Source organism: Amblyraja radiata, chromosome 31, assembly GCF_010909765.2.
Source record: "Amblyraja radiata isolate CabotCenter1 chromosome 31, sAmbRad1.1.pri, whole genome shotgun sequence".
NCBI classification, from domain to species: domain Eukaryota; kingdom Metazoa; phylum Chordata; class Chondrichthyes; order Rajiformes; family Rajidae; genus Amblyraja; species Amblyraja radiata.
The window spans coordinates 6,280,974-6,301,125 of NC_045986.1; the positions used below are offsets into that span (position 1 = coordinate 6,280,974).

The 20,152-nt window shown below is 45.5% G+C and overlaps 1 protein-coding gene across 1 annotated transcript in view; it reads left to right on the plus strand.

Moving 5' to 3' along the window:
• LOC116990665 (protein kinase C zeta type-like) overlaps window positions 1-20,152 on the plus strand; it is a 288,589-nt gene that overhangs the window by 19,121 nt on the left and 249,316 nt on the right. Inside the window, exon 4 of the mRNA XM_033048584.1 lies at window positions 14,445-14,530. Within this exon, the coding sequence (XP_032904475.1) occupies window positions 14,445-14,530 (86 nt within the window). The remainder of the gene's footprint in view (window positions 1-14,444; window positions 14,531-20,152) is intronic.

The following is a 20,152-nucleotide window of genomic DNA, read 5'->3' on the forward strand; positions in this document are numbered from 1 at the left end:
GATCTGACAGCCCTCTCGCTAGCTCGCTGCGTGCCCGATCCTAACGCAGAATCTCCACGAGGTCTTTGGGCATCGGGTAACACCTGCACAAAGAGCCTCTGCTATCAAGGGCCGGCGAACTGTGCTGGTCAACGTGCACTGGGGGAGATGGCTGGGGGAAACGCACCGCAACCACCGCACACTTGGAACAACACAGACCCTCCACTCAATCTATCCAATACTTAACGGCAGGCATTTCGCAGTTAAATGTCTTATATCGGATTGGCGGCTCCTTCACAGATTTCCTCGGACATGAATCTTTGCCTTAACGGTACATTCACACCGCCTGTAGGTAAAGGATCAGCCCACATCATACTGATACAGTCGCTGCCTGCCTCAGATTAAATATTTTTATACATAAATTATGAATAAAGATAAAATGTTTCAAACACAAGTAATATTTTCTTATTCCAGTAGCAAACACATTAAGGATTAAATGAAAATAATAAATTCTTTAACTTTTTGAATATCTCATAATTGCAGATTAATGAACTGAGCTGGAACTGGGACTATATAAGTAGTGTGTGAACAGCAGAACAAGAAAGGAAGCTATTCAGTTGACAGAATTCTAGATTAATTCCTTGGTAAATAGTTAATAACTAGACCAAGTGCAGACCCGTTGGGTCTGTTCCCCCAACGTGCGGTTGTGGGGGGGGGGGAGGCGGCATGCAGCGTCACACACACTAACTATCCCCGCCCCCCCCGCACTCACGCTAATTACCCCCCTTGATATTATATTAATAGTATTAATTTGCTCCTTTTACCCCATAACCACCCTATCTACTGACACATAGCCCCCAACTTGCAGTCACATCTAGAGAGGGGGGGAGGGGGGGGGGGTAGAGAGTGAGGGCAGAGAGAGAAGGGGCAGAGACACAGAGAGAGGGGCAAGAGGGAGAGGGGGTGGCGAGGAGGAGAAGGGGGAGGGTGGGGGAGGGGAAAGGTGGGGGTGGAGGGGAGGGGAGGAGAGAGAGGGTGAGAGTGAGGGGGAGAGAGGGGGGGAGAGGTGAGGGGAGGGGGAGAGGTGGGGAGCAGGGAGGGTGGAGGGAAGGGGGTAGGGGTGTGTGGAGGGGAGGGGGGTTTAGGGGAGGGACGGTGGGGAAGTGGATGGAGGGGAGGAGTGGGAGAAAAAGAGGGGAGAAAGAGAGAGGGGGGGGGAGAGGAGAGGAGAGGGGGGAGAGGAGGGGGGGAGAGGAGAGGGGGAAGAGGAGGGGGCGAGAGGAGTGGGGGGGAGAGGAGGGGGGGGGAGAGGAGAGGGGGAGTGAGGGGGTGTGCTGAGAGGGGGGTGAGGTGAGGGGAGGGGGAGAGGTGTGGAACAGGGAGGGGGAGGGGGGTGGAGGGAAGGGGGTAGGGGTGTGTGGAGGAGAGGGGGGTTTAGGGGAGGGACAGTGGGGGAGGGGATGGAGGGGAGGAGGGGGAGAAAAAGCGCAGAGAGAGAGAGGGGGGAGTGGAGAGGAGAGGAGGGGGGAGAGGAGAGGGGGGGAGAGGAGAGGGGGAAGAGGAGGGGGCGCGATGAGAGGGGGGGAGAGGAGAGGGGGGGAGAGGAGAGAGGGGAGAGAGGAGAGGGGGGGAGAGGAGAGGGGGGAGAGAGGAGAGGAGGGGAGAGAGGAGAGGGGGGGGGAGAGGAGAGGGGGCGAGAGGAGAGGGGGGGAGAGGAGAGGGGATGGAGAGGAGAGAGGGGGGAGAGGAGAGGGGGGGGAGAGAGGAGAGGAGAGGGGGGGGAGAGGGGGGGGGGAGAGGAGAGGGGGGGGGGAGAGGAGAGGGGGGGGGGGGGGGTTGGAGAGGAGAAGGGGGGAGAGAGAGTGCCTTTTTATTTCAACCCAAACCCCCCAAACAACCATTTGCAGGCGGTGCTTTTTTACTTTAACCATATTTTCATTTTCAGACCACATTAAGGGTACTTACTCACAGTTGTGTTCAGTGTTATTCACAGCTCAGAGAAACGTGACCCTCTGCCTTCCTCCAGCTTGCAGACTAATTGAGGCACGCCACTTCCTGGTTTTATAGTCCATCCCCCCTGCCGCCAGCGGGGGCAGCAGAGAGAATGGGGAATTAGTAAAATCCTTAATATTTCTGTCATTTTTCATCGACTGGAAAAATCCTCGGCACACATGCGGCGGAGGGGGGCTCTGAGCGAGGTGGCCAAAAATGACGGCCGTAGGTGGCGGCGTTCTCTTGGAAATCGCAGCACAGATCTCCAAAACCGGTCCAGAATAGACTTTTAGTAATATAGATTTATACACAGTTTATACAGCGCTGCGTTCACTTTTTTTTATCCGGAATGACCGGGGTAGGGGTTAAAACTTCATTGGGGTAATCAGGGTGCCCAAGATATGCCCAAGGTAATCAAGATATTGAGAAGGTGCCAATTATAGTAGGGATTTTAATATCAAGTCCGATAAGCTCAACTGATAAATCCCATGATTCCTTGTGTTTATTGAGATACCGAACTTGCTTATCAGCAACACATTTCACAGACAAAGGAGCTTAACTACCCATTTTATGGTTACCTCATTTGATTTACAGGCTTTCTTTTGGTGCCACCTGCTCCACCCTCTGCTTCTTCATTGCTTTGACTAAATTGCTTTATTTCTTGCTCAATCTGATAAACTCTTCAACCTAAAACAATAATTGTTTCTCTTTTGATATGCTGTCTGACGTGCTGAGTTTTTCAGCATGTTATGTTTTTAGCACAGCAGAAAGTTACTGAATAAGAATGGTCTGGAAATTGATCACAGTATTTATACAGACAGTGGTTCCAGCTTCCAGCTTTGGACGATAGCTAAAATAAAACAATTCCTCCAGTTTGATGACCTCGAAAAGATCATCCACACATTTATCTCCTCCCGCCTCGATTACTGCAACTCCCTTTACACTGGCATCAGCCAATCTTCCCTGTTCCGCCTGCAACTGGTCCAAAACGCCGCAGCGAGACTCTTGACGGGCACCTGAAAGAGGGACCACATCACCCCGCCTCTCTCCACTGGCTCCCTGTGCGGTTCAGAATAAATTTCAAGATCCTTCTTGCTTGCCCCCACCTACATCAAAAGTCTGCTTACCCACCACACCACCTCAGGACCCTCAGATCGGCTGACTTGAGGTTACTGAACATCCCGCGGTCTAGGCATAAGCTCAGGGGCGACCGCGCCTTTGTGGTTGCAGCTCCTAGACTGTGGAACAGCATCCCTCTTCCCATCAGAACTGCCCCCTCCATCGACTCTTAAGTCGAGACTTAAAACTCATCTTTACTCTCAAGACTTTCTTGACGTCCTCTGAGGGGGTGAGGGGGGGGCTATATGTATGTATTTATGTATGTACTTAATCTATGAACCAATGTTGTATAACGTTAGTACCTCCACCAATGTAAAGCACTTTGGTCAACAAGAGTTGTTTTTTAAATGTGCTATAGAAATAAAAGTGACTTGACTTGACTTGACTTGGTTGGTTCTCACCATATACATGAGTATTTGTCACAAAATTTTGAGATGGGGCCTGGGACTGACCTTGTGTATGCAAATCCACAGAGAGTAAATCAGCAGGTAGTGAATGCATGCATAAAAGATTGATTTATTTAGTGAATGGTATTAATTATATTTGGTTTGTGATAGTTTTTCTTGCACCTGGTTATGCTTCAAAAACATTTTGGTGTAGGAATTATTTTTAAACTTTTACAACAATTGTTTAATCTCCTTAGGTTACTGATGTATGTCTGCAAATGCTTCTTTATTATCTCAGCAAAGTTAGGCATGAGACTTTAGTAGATTGAAGACAGCCAGTTCCACTCACCCAACATCCCCACCAATTCCCTCCCTCTAGCTTTATACTTCAAACCTGTCTCACACCTTCCTTCCTTCCTTCCTTTCTTTTCTTTGGCCTTTGTTCCAACAAGCTTCCTAAACCCCATTTTTGTCTACCAGCTATTGGAAACAACTACCTTTATGCAAAGTGCTTATGTTGATAATGTTGATAATTTCCAAATGAGTACCAAACACATTCTTTTGAAATTGGCAGAAGCTGCAGTTGATCAATTACTTGAAACACTGGATTGATAACCTTGAGATAAAAACAAGCACATTTGTGTAATTATATAATGCAGCAAATATACTTGACATAAATGCTTGCTAAAAATGCTCAATAAAGTAGAATGAAATCTGCCAAGGATTAGAAACATAGAAACACAGAAAATGGGTGCAGGAGGAGGCCATTCGGCCCTTCACGCAAGCACCGCCATTCATTGTGATCATGGGTGATCGTCCCAAATCAATAACCGTGCCTGCCTTCTCCCCATTTCTGCCATCACATCAGGATTTAGTGTTAAATTAAATGCAGTTCTGTTAATAAGTGTTTCAGTCACGGGTATCCTTGTGCATACGTATTTTGCTAAAGAAACCAACCAAAAAATATGGCGCATATTAGTCATAAAAACCACCACAGAAACCTAACCTATTTTGCAACTTGCAGTCCAAGAACAAAGTGAAGTTGAACATTGCCTCATTTGCCAAACTAGGTCCCAGGTGTAAAATCCAATTTGCGTACCACAATTTTTTTTCTCACTTTTAAAATTTGCCACAAGAATATTTCGAGCATGGGATGTCATATGGATCTTGAGGTTTTTATTCATTGTGTGTCATTTATCAGGCCAAAGTTCATTGGCATTGCCCTTGAGAAGATGGTGGTGAATCACAATTTAGATGATGGCACAAACTGCGGCCATGATGTGATGATAATGTACTGTACGAATGGTCAAGTTGCTGAACTCAGCTGATCCGTTTGTCCTGGATAGTGTTAAGCTTGTTGAGCATGATTAAAGCTGCACTCATTCAAACATGTGGAGATATTTTGTCAAACACAAAGTGCTGGATTGTATCAACAGGCCAGGCTGTATCTCTGAAGCACATGGATAGATGATGTTTTGGTTTGGGACCCTACCAGATTTTTCTTGTGTCTCTGATTCTCCTGAGATTATTAACTTGTTAATGTTAAAATCACTGTACATTTTCAGATATTAAACATTGCTGTGTATTGACAGTGCAGTCACACCTTTCTTTGAGGCTAAACAGGAAGTGAGTGTGTATTACTGACATTTATGACTAATTAATACTGTTCAGTTGCCAGGAAGTCTGGAAACAGTGCTATTGAAGAACTAGATATGGTACTTACTGTGATTAGAAATAAGATGTTGCATGAATCATTTTGCAACTGTCCCTTTGTCTATGAAGTTCAATTTCATCCATTACAAGCCCATTTACTTAATGGCCGATGGCTGACTTATTTTCCCCCAAGGAAGGCTGCATTTATTAAGGCAGCATTTAATTAATTTGCAGCTTCCTCTCTCTCTCCTCTCTGCACTTTGCAGTTAAGTTTAGGCCTGTTTAATCCTGATTTATTAAAGTGGTTAATTTGTAAATGTGCAATCCACTTCAAATTGCAGTGTATGTATTCAAGGTAGAGGTTCCTAATTAATTGTGACTGGCATACTCTCTCTGGAGTTCATGCCCAAAGCCGTTATTTATTTATTTATAGGATTAATCCAAAATTTGCTAATCCCACAAAACCTGACACAATATCTCAGGTCATATTATAGGAATGTTATAATCTTTAAATTTGTGTGTAATGCTTTTTAATGGCAAGAGATGGTTATGGTCTTGAGGGGCCAGCATCATAAATAATTTCCAAGGATATAAAGAAAAGTATACTAAGTAAATACTTACATTTACTTACTTATTATGTTACCAAACAAATGAATTCCCCATCCATAATTCCCCCCTCTACCCTCCTTCTCCTAAACCCCTTTGCTTATTTTAATGCTACTACTTATTTTTTATTTCGGGACCAACTTTTGTGCCACACTAAGGGTGATTTACACTCGCCCACAGTGGGGGGGGGGGGGGGGTTTATGCAAACTACACACAGCATTTGATTCAGGATTGCATCCAGGTTCCCAGGGATGTGAGACAGCAGCACTACTGTGTAGGAAGGAACTGCAGATGCTGGTTTAAACCAAAGATAGACACAAAAATCTGGAGTAACTCAGTGGGACAGGCAGCATCTCTGGAGGGAAGGAATACCTACTGTGTTACCATGCCATCCAGGTTATGTAAAGTTGGAATAAAATAATACGAATATTGGAATAAAATCAATTTAAAAAATGGATGCTGGAAATTATAATCTCATCCATTGTATCCATTGTTCTCGATGTGGGCTCCTATATATCAGCGAGACCAAGCACAGACTGGACGATTGTTTCGCTGAACACTTACGCTTAGTCCACCTTGGCCTATGCCATCAACTTGTAGCCAAACATTTTAACTCCGGTTCCAATTCCCACACTGACCTTTTGTGTCCTGGGCCTCCTCCACTGTCAGTGAGGCCACACGCAAATTGGAGGAACAGCTCCTCATATTTTGCTTGGGCAGCTTACAACGCCAGCAGTATGAACGTTGATTTCTCTAATTTCAAGTAACCCTTGCATTCCCTCTCTCCACTGCACTTCCCCCACCCTAGTCATTCCACTAGTTGCACTGTTCACATCCTTGTATCCTTTTTTAATCACCACATCCCCAGCCAACAATGGACCGTTATGGGCTCCACCCTGTTGCCAGCCCTGATTTTTTTTCTGGCCTTTTCCTACCTCCAGTTCCCTCCTATCTACTTTCAGTCTGAAGAAGATTTTTTTTTAAAAGACACATAGTGGGTCAGACAGCATATCTGGAGAACCTGGATAGGTGACGTTTTGAGTCAGGACCCTTCTCCAGCCGAATTGTGGTGGGGTGGGGGAAGGGTAGGAAGGAAAGCTGGAAGAAAGAAGGTGTAGGACAAAGCCTGGCAAGTCATAGGTGGATAAAAATGATAGGTGGATATAGTGGGTTTTTTAATAGGCATATTGTAGGACAAATGCCAGTGTTGAAAGGAAAAAAAGATGGTCATAAGTTCAGAAGTGATGAGAGCAGAATTAGGCTGTTCGGCCCATCAAGTCTACTCCATTCTAGTCTATGCCATTCAATTATGGCTGATCTATCTTTCCCTCAACCCCATTCTCCTGCCTTCTCCCCATAACCCCTGACACCCTAATCAATAATGTGTGAGAAAAGGTGTGAGTAGAGTTGTGAATTGTGAAACAAGATGATGTAGTATAGGTGGAAGAGGATGTGGAGGGGGGGAAATGGGTTTGAGTATAGGTGGGACACAGGGAAGGGGGGGGGGGGGGGGGTGTAGGTATTTTTGGTTAGTTACTTAAAATTGGAGAATGCAATGTTCAGACCTTTGGATTTTGAGCTACCCATGTGACACACCTCTGACACATCTAGGAGGACTTCCGGAGTCCCTGGATGAATGTGAGGGAGGAGATACAGGAGCAGGTGTTATATCTCCTGCAGTTGCAGAAGAGTACCTGGAGAGGGGGTGATTGTGTGGGAAGGGATGAGTAAACCAAAGAATTACAGAGGGTCGCTACAGAAGGCGGATAGGGGAGGGGATGGGAAGATGTGGCTGGTGGTGGTATCACATTTGAGGTGACGGAAATGTCGGAGAATGATGAGATGGAAGCGGAGGATGGTGGGGTGAATGGTGGGGATCAGAAGAAATTGAGTCAATAGAAGGGAGGTTGGTTTGTCTGATGGTCTGGGCTGCGTCCACAATTCAATGCAATTTCTTGCGGTCTTTGATGGAGCTGTTCCCAAAACAAGCTGTGATGCATCCTGATAAAATACTTTCTATGGTGCATCTGTCGAAGTTGGTGAGTGTTGTCGGGGACATGCAAACTTCCTAAGCCTTCTATGGAAGTAGAAACGTTGGTGTGCTTTCTTGGTCATGGCTTCAATATGGGTGGTCCAGAAGAAGTTGTTGATGATATTGACTCTGAGGAAATATGAAGTTTTCAACCATCTCGACTTCAGCGCCTTTGATGCAAACTCGGGTATGTTTCCTGAAGTTGATCACTATCTCCTTTGTCTTGCTGATATCGAGAGAAAGATCATTAGCTCAACACCAGGACACAAGGTTCTCAATCTCGTTCCTGTACTCTGTCTCATCATTATTTGATATCCAGCTCACAATGGCGATGGCACCTGTGAATTTTAAAATTGAATTAGATTTATACATGGCTGCACAAGGAGTAAAGAAAGGGGCTGAGAACTCATCTTTGCAGAGAAACAGTGCTGAGGATTATCAGAAGAAATAATTTGTCCCCTATCCTCACAGATTGGGGTCTGTTGGTCAGGAGGTCGAGGATCCAGTTGCAGAGATGAGTGCTGACCGCTCCTTGCGAGTTTGGTGATGAGCTTGGATGGTATAATGGTATTAAAAGCAGAGCTGTAGTCTGAAAAGGAGTCTGACGTACGTGTCTCTCTTAAACAGGTGTTCCCGGGATGAGTGGAGGGCTAGCGAAATGGCATAATCTGTGGTCCTGTTACGGCGGTAGGCGAACTGCAGTGGGTCAAGGCAGACTGGATTTATTGCGCACCTTAACTAGCATCTCGAACCATTTCATGATGGTGGATGTCAAGGCCACTGGACGGTAGTCTTTTAGGCATGAGGTCTTGCTTTTCCTCGGCACTGGGATGACATTTGTCTTCTTGAAGCAAGTGGGTACCTCAGAGAGGAGTAGGGAGAGATTAAAGATGTCCGCGGTTATTCCCGCTACCTGGTCCACTCAGCTACTGAAGACACAGCCAGGAACTCTGTCTGGGCAAGTTGCTTTTTGTACATTTACCCTCAGGAAGGCCAATCTAACCTCTGCAACAGTCACCCTGAGGACAGGCACACTGGAGTCTGAAGGATCAGGTGTCACGCCCTTAGCCTTCTGCTCGAAGCGAGCATAGAAAGTTCATCGGGTAGGGTCACACTATCGGCAATGATGTTGCCTGACCTTGTAGACCGTGGGCCGAGGTGCTTTTTCATTTCATTTTGTGATCCAAATCACGAATCTACCTGTATTTATAACATATTGTGTAAAAATATTATAGAAATCATAGAAACATGGAAACATAGAAAATAGGTGCAGGAGGAGGCCATTCGGCCCTTCGAGCCAGCACCGCCATTCATTGTGATCATTGCTGATCGTCCCCAATCAATAACCCGTGCCTGCATTCTCCCCATATCCCTTGATTCCAATAACCCCTAGAGCTCTATCTAACTCTCTCTTAAATCCATCCAGTGATTTGGCTGCCACTGCTCTCTGGCAGGGAATTCCACAAATTCACAACTCTCTGGGTGAAAAAGATTTTTCTCACCTCAGTCTTAAATGGCCTCCCTTTTATTCTAAGACTGTGGCCCCTGGTTCTGGACTCGCCCAACATTGGGAAAAATTTTCCTGCATCTAGTCCTTTTATAATTTTATATGTTTCTATAAGTGCCCCCTCATCCTTCTAAACTCCAGTGAATACAAGCCTAGTCTTTTCAATCTTTCCTCGTATTACAGTCCCGCCATCCCAGGGATCAATCTCATGAACCTACGCTGCACTGCCTCAATCACAAGGATGTCCTTCCTCAAATTAGAAGACCAAAACTGTACACAATACTCCAGATGTGGTCTTACCAGAGCCCAAAACCTCTTTACTCCTATACTGAAATCCTCTTGTTATGAAGGCCAACATTCCATTAGCTTTCTTCACTGCCTGCTGTACCTGCACGCCAACTTTCAGTGACTGGTGTATAAGGACACCCAGGTCTCGCTGTACCTCCCCTTTACCAAACCTAACCCCATTGAGATAATAATCTGCCCCCTTGTTTTTGCCGCCAAAGTGGATAACCTCACATTTATCTATATTATACTGCACCTGCCACGCACCTGCCCACTCACTCAACCTGTCCAGGTCACCCTGCAACCTCCTAACATCCTCTTTACAGTTCACACTGCCACCCAGCTTTGTGTCATCCGCAAACGTGCTGGTGTTGCTCCTAATTCCCTCGTCCAAATCATTAATACATATGGTAAACAGTTGCAGCCCCAACACCGAGCCTTGCGGCACTCCACTCGCCACTGCTTGCCATTCTGAAAAGGACCCGTTCACCCCTACTCTTTGCTTACTGTCTGCCAACCAATTTTCTATCCACGTCAATACCCTACCCATGTGCTCTAATTTTAGTCACCAGTCTCCCGTGCGGGACCTTATCAAAGACTTTCTGAAAGTCTAGATACACTACATCCACTGGCACCCGCTCATCCATTTTACTTGTCACATCCTCAAAAAATTCCAGAAGATTAGTCAAACATGATTTTCCTTTCATAAATCCATGTTGACTTGGACTAATCCTTTTACTGCTATCCAAATGCCCCATTATTACCTCTTTAATAATTGACCAGCATCTTTCCCACCACCGAAGTCAGGCTAACTGGTCTGTAATTCCCCGTTTTCTCTCGCACTCCTTTCTTGAAAAGTGGGATAACATTAGCTATCCTCCAATCCACAGGAACTGATCCTGAATCTATTGAACATTGGAAAATGATCACCAATGCGTCCACTATTTCTAGAGCCACCTCCCTGAGGACCCTGGGATGCAGACCATCAGGCCCAGGGGATTTATTATCCTTCAGTCCCATTAGCCTACCCAATACTATTTCTCGCCTAATGAAAATTTATTTCGGTTCCTCTACCCCCTTAGATCCTCTGTCCTCCAGTACTTCTGGGAGATTGTTTGTGTCTTCCTTAGTGAAGACAGATCCAAAGTACCTGTTCAACTCTTCTGCCATTTCCTTGTTCCCCATAATAATTTCACCCGTGCCTGCCTTCACCCGTGACTTTGCTATTCTTTTTTCCCTTAACATATCTAAAGAAGCTTTTACTGTTCTTCTTTATTTTCCTGGCCAGCTTCCCCTCGTACTTCATCTTTTCAGCCCGTATTGCCCGTTTTGTTTCCTTCTGTTGTCCTATGAAAGTTTCCCAATCCTCTGGCTTCCGGCTACTCTTTGCTGTGTTATACATCTTTTCTTTTAGTTTTATTCTTTCCCTAACTAACTTCTCTTGTCAGCCACAGTTGCCTCCTACTCCCCTTAGAAACTTTCTTCCTTTTTGGAATGAAATGATCCTGCGTCTTCCGGATTATGCCCAGAAATTCCTGCCATTGCTGTCCCACCATCATTCCTGCTAGGATCCCTTTGGCCAGCTCCTCCCTCATGCCTTCATGGTCCCCTTTGTTCAACTGCATCACTGGCACTTGCGATTTAGCGTTCTCCTTCTCAAATTGCAGATTAAAACTAATCATATTATGATCACTACCTCCAAGCGGTTCCTTTACCTCTAGTTGTCTTATCAAATCTGGTTCATTGGACAACACTAAATCCAAAATTGCCTTTTCTCTGGTCGGCTCCATTACAAGCTGCTCTAAGAATCCATCTTGGAGGCACTCTACAAACTCTCTTCCTCATACCTGAAACTCGTCAAGAACAAAACCTGCACATAATTTTAAAATATGAGAAAAGCCTCCAATTTTCCGAGTAGTAATTGTTCAATCAAGTAATTGTTCAATCAATCAAGGACGTTTGACATTGAGTCGGATGTCAATTGACCAATCACCCGCTTTGTTTCATGCTAGCTAGGCAGCGAGCACACTGGGATCATGGCTGCCTCCTAATAACATCACAACAATAGCAAGGTTTCGAAGGAATAAAGGTAATGCTAACCACTTGCTGATAATTTTGTTTTACAACTGATTTATCTTTGTAAAGTTATGATGTTGTGAACTGTGAAATAAAAACGATAAATAAAAATGTAGAGCGAGGGTTAGGATTAGGGTTAGGGGCAGGGTTAGGGCTAGGCATTTTCCTCTCAGTAGAAGAGGGTTAAGGTTAGGGTCACGGTCAAGGTTAGGGTTTGGGTCAGGGTTAGGGTCAGGGTTAGGGTTAGGCATTTTCCTCTCAGTGGAAGAGGGTTAGGGTTAGGACAGGGGTCGGCAACCTACAGCCCACGGGCCAGATCCTGCCCGTAACCCAAAAACATCCAGCCCGCAGGCGTATTTTTTTTTCTGAGGACTTCCTTGACGGAGCCGGCGCTATGGGGGTGCTGAAGGCGGCCCTGGGCCAAGCTGAGCAGCAGGGCGTCAGTCAGTAGGTCAGGGGGGGGGGTTCAGTCAGTAGGTCAGGCTGTTGGCCGGCCAGTGGGTGCTGTAAGGGGTCGGTCGGGCTGTCCGTCGGCCGGTGTTGCAGCAAGCGAGCAGGCGGACTGACGGAGCCGGCTCTATGGGGGTGCTGTAGCCGGCCCGGGAGGCGTGCAGGGCCGTGCTGCTCCCCACCATGTTGACATTCGGTGTAATCGAGGCGTCGAGTGGGCTGCTGCTGATGATCCAGAAAGCCATGCTGGCCGAGGTAGTCGCGCTGACGGAGCACGTACGGAGCCCGCAGCTGGTCCCAAAGCTGCTCCAGCTCCAGCCGTGGGCAGTTCTGGAAGGGGGGCGAGTTAGGGTTAGGCATTTTCCTTTCAGTGGAAGATGCCCTAGCCTTTCCACAGCCTGGTACTGCTCCAGTCCCACTATGGCCATGACCCCTACTCTTCACACTGGCAGTCAGTGGGGTTCAGTAAACTGGGGAATGCACAGGATCTGCCCTCACCCATTAATTAGGCGGGTTTAGATGCCGGTGAAACCTGGGACCTCTGCGGCAGTCCCTTATTCAATGTTCCCATATACAGCTATATATTATTGAGCACAAGAGGGCGCTGTTACTTTTTATAATTAGCTTAATTAATTAGTGTGCAACTTTTTGCACTGACGAGTTATAAATTCCTTATCAATGATGTTTTATCTAAATCTGTGCCAAATTTCAAGTAGATACCAGACATAGGGCACGAAAGTTAAAATCTAGAGCCCTTTTGGCACCTCGGCCCACGGCCTATTGCTTGCAGCCAGTTATCTTATTCAGACCTTGCCACATTCTCCGTGTGTCTGAGTGGGACTCAGGTTTGTCCCGGTATTGTCTCTTGGATCCTTGATGGTTTTGTGGGCAGGGCAATTTGAGGGCGGAGTGGAAATTAGTGGAAATCAATTAAATTAATGAGTTCTGCATGGGTGCAGGAGGCAGCCTCGATGCACTTGTTTATGTAGCATAGAAACAGTTCAGGGATGATGCCAGTGTATGATTGAAAGTAGGACTGTTCGACATAACCAACAAAAAGACAGGCATACTGCACCCCATGTGAGTGCCATGGCGACAACATTAACTTGGAGAAATTGAGAGGAGTTAAAAGATGCTACCTGACCACTGACTTAAGGGCCTGTCCCACTTAGGCGATTTTTTAGGCAACTACAGGCAACTAGGCTGTTGCCACATGGTCGCCGGGGTGTCGCCTGTATGGTCGTGTCGTCTCCTCAGTCGCCCAAAGAGTCGTCTTTCTGGTCACTGCTGGATTTTCAAAATGTTCAAAAGTTTTTGGCGACAGTCGGCGACGTGGGTTTGACGCCAATGTGCGTAGCTTGACTTCTCTTGACGTAGGTGCTGTCGTAGGTTGTCGCCGGTGCTGATTCGGTGAATTCCATTGGCAGCTACCTACGTCAATTGGCGACAGGTACCGACATCAATAGAAGAGTGGTCAAGTGTTAAAATGACGTGATTGTCTTCAGTTGTTGCCGACAGGGTCGGAGCTAGTCGCGGGTGGACGTAGGTTGACTTTGGTTGTCACCTGTGTCGTCGTAGGTTGTCGTAGGTGTAATCATAGGTGGATGTTCTAAGTCGCTTCAATTGTATCGCCGGTTGACGGTAGCCGTTGTAGGTTGACGTCGACTAGGTGGTAGGTTGTTGTAGCTTGTCGTAGACATTGTCGTAGGGCGATTTTTCGGCAATGCTATGACTATGACAGTCGCCGGCAGTCGCCTAAAAATCGTCTAAGTGGGACAGGCCCTTTACTCCAGCACTTTGTGTCTTTTTTTGTAAACCAGCATCTGCAGTTCCTTGTTTCTCCATGCCTTTTCTGTATTTTAGTTGTATTTCCTAATGACTAAAAAACTCATTGGAATTGCCACAAAATTAAGAAAAAGATATGTGGATGAGGCATATAGATGAGCAACGGTAGGATTTTCCCCTGACTCTTTTTGCAGCACTCTGTCACAGGGTCTCCTACTGCTATTTGTTCGGACTGTGTGAAATGTGCAGGATGGGCTTGCCTCCCATGCAGCATCATGCTTACAAATCAGCTGCCAGAAGAGAAATACTATTATGCTAAAGGACACAAAGTGCTGGAGTAACTCAGCAGGTCAGGCAGCATCTCTGGAGAACATGGATTAGTAACGTTTTAGGTCGCGACCCTTCTTTAGTCTGAAGAAACGTCACCTATCCAGGTTCTCCAAAGATGCTGTCTGACCTGCTGAGTTACTCCAGCACTTGATCCTTTTTCTTTATTAAACAACAACTGCAGTTCTTTGTTTCTACATAATACTATCTATGCTGTTGCATTATACCTTTTTTGTTTCTTTTCCAGAATCAATCTATAGGCGTGGGGCAAGAAGATGGCGGAAGCTCTACCGTGTGAATGGCCATCTATTCCAGGCCAAACGATTTAACAGAGTGAGTGAATGGAGTTGTTTCTTCGATTGTTTGTATGTTAACAGTTTTGCTTTCTCTAAACACCATGTGTATTCATAGTCTGCCTTAATGTAATGCACAAAAATAATCAGAATGTATATTGCGGCTTCATAAGATTCTGGTTAAGCTGCATTCGGGGTATTAAGGGCCTGTCCCACTGTACGAGCTAATTCTCTCGAGTTTCCCCTGATTCGAACTCGGAGAATTACGGTAATAGCCGCTCGTAAGTACTCGGGGCTCTCGTGGACATTTTTCAACATGTTGAAAAATCTTCACGAGTCTTCACGAGCTTACCGCGTTTCCAGAGTACCTGCCGTTAGCGTTACGAGCCGTTAAGAGACGTCCCGTGCTCCGACTTACCCGCTACGTACATTCTACGTGCTTACCATGAGTTAGATTTTTTTTTTAAACTCGGGAGAGCTCTTGAATTACCTCGTACAGTGGGACAGGCCCTTAACAAACAGTTCTGATCACCCCATTACAGGAAGGCTGTGGAGACTTTGCAGAGGGTACAGAAGAGGTTTGCCAGAAAGCTGCCTGGATTAGAGAGTTTCAGCTCCAGGGAGAAGTTGGATAGACTTGGATTGTTTTCTCTAGAATGTCAGGTTGAGGAAAGACTTGCTCCGAAATTGCTTGTGTGAAGATCATGAGAGGCATAGATAGGGTAGATAGTCAGAACCATTTTCCCTGGGGCGATGGTGGAACCAAATGCGATATAGTGTTTAAAGAGGCACATGGGAGTGGGTTTTGGATCATGTACAGGCTGATGAGATCTGTTTAAATTGGCATCATGTTCGGCACAAATATTGTGGCCTGAAGGGCCAGTCCCTGTGCTGCACTGTTCCATAGATAGACACAAAGTGCTGGAGTAAATCAGCAGCTCAGGCAGCATCTCTGGAGAAAAAGGGTGGGTAAAGGTTTGGGTCAGGACCCTTCTTCAGACTGAAGGGTCCCGACCCGTAACTTCACCCATCCTTCTAGTCCAGAGATGCTGCCTGACATGCGGTGTTGATCCATATTTGAGGATGTTATGAAGTTGCTTAATATTCTTTAAAATCTTTGCAGTTGCATGAGAATTCCAGATGCCTTTGTACCAAGTAAACAAATGTTTACTATCTTAGGCGAGCTGTTATAAATCACCTGGAGGGATACTTTATCTAGAGGTGAATGGAGAAGACAGCCAGCATGTGAAAAAATAGGTTGGGTCGAGATAGAACGAACTGGTTACATTTCTTGTCAGCGATTAACCCAATAATGTTGTGGCAGTGGACAGTAGTGTTTTTCAATGTCAAGAGTAGGTATGTAATCTTTCATGTTTGAGGTAGTCATTGCATAGAATATTGTGACCTGAATGTTACTTGCCACTTAATTGCCCACGTCAGACACTTGCCTAGGCCTTGGTACGTGTACAACTGGCTGCTTCATTTTATAAGAATGTTCTTGAGATTGCTCATTGATTGGAACATCAATCTATGAAAGTTACTTGTGGCTGATACTGCCATGCCTGGACCTTGCCGTGGTCTCATTGCGTGCAACTTCATTTTCAGAGGAGTTGCCATGGAATTGAATGATGCACAATTATTAGAAAATATTGTCACTTCTGAGCTATGACGGAGAGAAAGTAATTTGCAAAGCATCTGAAGAAGTCTGGCCAAGGCTACTAACTTGAGGCTTATTTATAGTGATGACTCGGGTTGGGCCATGTATCACAAAAATAGTAAGATTAAACGAGAACTTACCAGTTTGAAGTTTGATCTGTATTTTATGAGGAGTTACGATGAGGGATTACGTCAAGAGCCCACTCAGCACGCATGCGCGGCATAATTCAAAGCAGCGGTGTGGAATCTTAGATAGACACAGTTATTGAAGTAAACATAGTAAAGAAAAGGAGACATCAGTTTATCAGTTTGACCCATATTATTGAGGGTGGGAGCGGAGTGCACGTAATCCCTCATCGTAACTCCTCATAAAATACAGATCAGACTTCAAACTGGTAAGTTCTCGTTTAATCTTACTATTTTACTTCGGAGTCACGTGAGTGACTACATGAAGACTTCAAAGCTCTGTGATTTCAAACCGTGTAACAGTTATTACTTCACTCACTGCCGAAGTCCTTGAGGGAGGAAGTGTGTTATCGTAATCAACCAATGAATCTGTTTGTAGAAAAACACAATGGTATTTTTTAACAATAACAACAAAGAAATTAAATTGCTCCCCTGGGCTTAAATTAAATATTTGCAGTCTGTAAAAAATAATTTTTTGCAAATAAAGCAGGTTTTGCCAACGGCTTATTATAAAATTTCTGAACGGTCTTTCCTCCCGACCATCCTGCTGTAGCCAGGATGTGGTCTATATGCACGTCCATTCTTTTAGCCATTGACGTGGATGCTGCCCTGGTGGAGTGAGATTTGTACATGTTAGTGTTTATCCCAGCAGCTTTTAGCACCTGCTTGAGTCATCTCGAAATGGTTTGGCTCGTCACCCGACCATAAGGTTTTTTATGACTGACCCACAAGGCTTTTCATCTCCCTCGAATATTTTTGGTTGTGTCTATGTAGGATAGTAGGTGGGTCATGGCACATAACCGTGGTTCTGGCGGGTAAGCCCGGAATTCCACGACTGGATTAGGTGTTCCTGGTCTGCTCTGTTTGATCATTCCCTGGATAACGACAGAGATCTGGTCTGGAGCTGTGAGCATGCTGTCCAGTCGCAATAGGTGTAGTGACTGGACCCTCTGTGCAGATACAAGTGCCATCAACATGAGTGTTTTGAGCATAGATTGTTCCAGGTTGAGGGATCTGGCTGATGGCCATCCCTTGAGGTACGTCAGGACCACACTGACATCCCATGTATGGGTGTACCTTAGTCTAGGGGGTTAGAGTTGTAAATACCCTTCATTAGTTTGACCACCAGCGGGTGGGACCCCATGGCCTGTTGTCCTGGAGCTGGTTTTAAATAGACAGACAGGGCACTTCTAGCTGTGTTGATGGCTCTGTAGCTGAGTCCTTCATCGTGGTGAAGGTTCGCCAGGAATTCCAGTACGTTGGTAACTGTAGCGGTTGAGTAGGTGGCCCCTGTATCCAAGCAGTACTTCTCCCATTTTTTGATGCTGGACAAGTGTTGTTTTTTAGTGGATGTTCGGAGGGATGCTGACATGGTGTCGACGGTTTGTTCTGATAATCCCAGTCCCAGAAGTGGTTTGTGCAGAATCTGCAACCCAGGAGTTTGATTTTTTCATGGCACGGGTGGCTTGTGCCCGACACTGGGTGTTAATAACTCTGGGTCACTGGGGAATACCATCGGAGTTTCAACAACAATGTCAAGGAGTATTGGGAATCATGTAGGCCAGTCGGGTACTATCAAAATACCTGAAGCAGAGTCCATTTGTATTGTGCGTAGTCCCCGACTGATGAGGCAGAAGGGAGGAAATGCATAGAAGAAGAATTTCCCCAATCCAGCGCGAACGCATCTACCGCTGCTGCCTCAGGGTCTGGTTCCCAAGCCTTGATGAAAATAAATCGATATCTGGCGTGCCATATTGCTTGATAACTTTTGCAAATTTTTTGGGGTTTAACATCCATTCGATGTTGTCATTAAATTTACGTGACCTGGTGTCTGCCACTGTATTTAGCTTACCTGGCAGGTAAGTTGCTGATAGCCAAATATGTCTTTCAACACACCATTGCCAAATTGTGTTGACCAACTTGTCGCATGATACCGATTTTATGCCGCCCATATGGTTAATGTAGGCCACCACCGTAGTATTATCTATTTGTAACGGTACATGCAAGTGATGCATATTTGCTTTTAAACCATAAAAGTCACCCAACATCTCTAGATAATTAATGCCCAGTGTAAGTGGTAATGATGACTCTGGGTTAGTCCATCTACTACCTGTGCTGGATATAGAGTTAGTTGCTCCCCAGCCTTGAGCACTGGCATCTGTTTGGATAACTAACGTAGGGTTAGTGATGATAATAGGGCTGAAAACTATGCCAAACGTTTTTTGCACACCACTGTAGTTGTGATATTGCTTCAGTGGGTAACTTCATGACACGATCATAATAACCTGCATGTCGTTTTGGTGCCTGTACCTTTGCTCTTTGTAAGTTTTGACAGTGCAAAGGTCCGAATTGTGTAGCCGGAAATGCTGCTACCATTTCCCCCAATTACTCTGTTACTTGTCGAATAGTTGGTAGTTCGTTGACCATTAAATTGTTGCATGATTGTGCCAATTCAACTGTTTTGTCTCTTGGCAATGTTACAGTCACGTAGACTGAATTAATTGTGAAGCCCAAGTAGTCCATGATTGTGGATGGCTTCAACTTAGATTTATCTGGATGTAAGACAATCCCAGGGTTTCGAATAACTGTTTGGTAGCTGATACAGCTAACATAGTCAATTCCATGGTCTTGCCTACTATTTAAGATATCATCAAGATATGCCATGACAATATGTTTTTGTCTTCTGAATATTGCCAGAGCTGGTTTTAGTATCTTGGTGAATAATCTTGGCCTGATGTGAACCCATTGGGTAACGCTTTAAACTGCCATAGCTGCCCCATCCAGGTAAATTTCAGGTATCTGCGATGATGCTTGTGAATGGTACTAAATAGTAAACATCTTTAAGATCAATGCTTGCCATGAAGTATCCTTTGGAAATTAGTTGTTTGGCAGTAAGAACCGTTTCCATTTTGAAATGTATATACTTAACAAACATATTTAGTGAAGTTAAGTCAATGATGATGCGACATCCACCATCCTTTTTGGGTTTAGTGAATATATTTGATACGAATTCCAAGGGTTCATGTTTTCCCATGATACCCTTTGTAATTAGTCTCACCAGTTCAGCTTGTCCCTCTCGTTTCTTTAACGGAGAGGGGAAAATACCCTCTGGGATGAATGTTGAACTGGTGGCAATTTTTCTAGTATGAATTGTATTTGTATCCACTAATGCCATTGAGTATATACTGATCACTCGTGATAGACTCCCGTGCTTCTTTAAACAGGTGTAATCTCCCCCTGTTAGTATTTAGCCCCTATTCTCTATACGCTGGTAGGAACCAGACCCACCTACCTCCATGGTTATGGATATTCTTCTGTTTCCTGCCGGTCCAACGAGTCTTGCACGTTGTCTGACGTGGCGGTGACGTTGGGGGGTGGCGCATTTTCCATGGGTTCCGCTCTGGGCCCTGGTCTAAAGAAGGCTTCCGGGGATAGAATGCGGACCCCGAGCTTTCACCAGTCCCATATGGTAGACGTTGACTGATGGACGCGATGGGGTGCTGCTGCTTAGGAATTATTGTTTTTGGTTTGCTCATCCTGCCCTCATGAGACCGAAAGTTTTTTAAGGCCTCTTCCATATCCTTCATATGCTTTGTGAGGTTTTTGCCAAAGAGCAGTGGGTCTGGCTCAGTGGCTGGGGTATGCACAACCCCGCAAATTTAGGATTTTATGGCAAGTCTTATGATTTGTTTACGAAGGTTGTGGTCATCTCCGTATTTGTCCACGGAACGAGCAAACGATGTGATGGCTGACGTCAGGAGCCTGAGGATCCGCTGCAGTTTTAGCTCCTGGTTCCGAATATTTGCCCCAACGTGCCCCC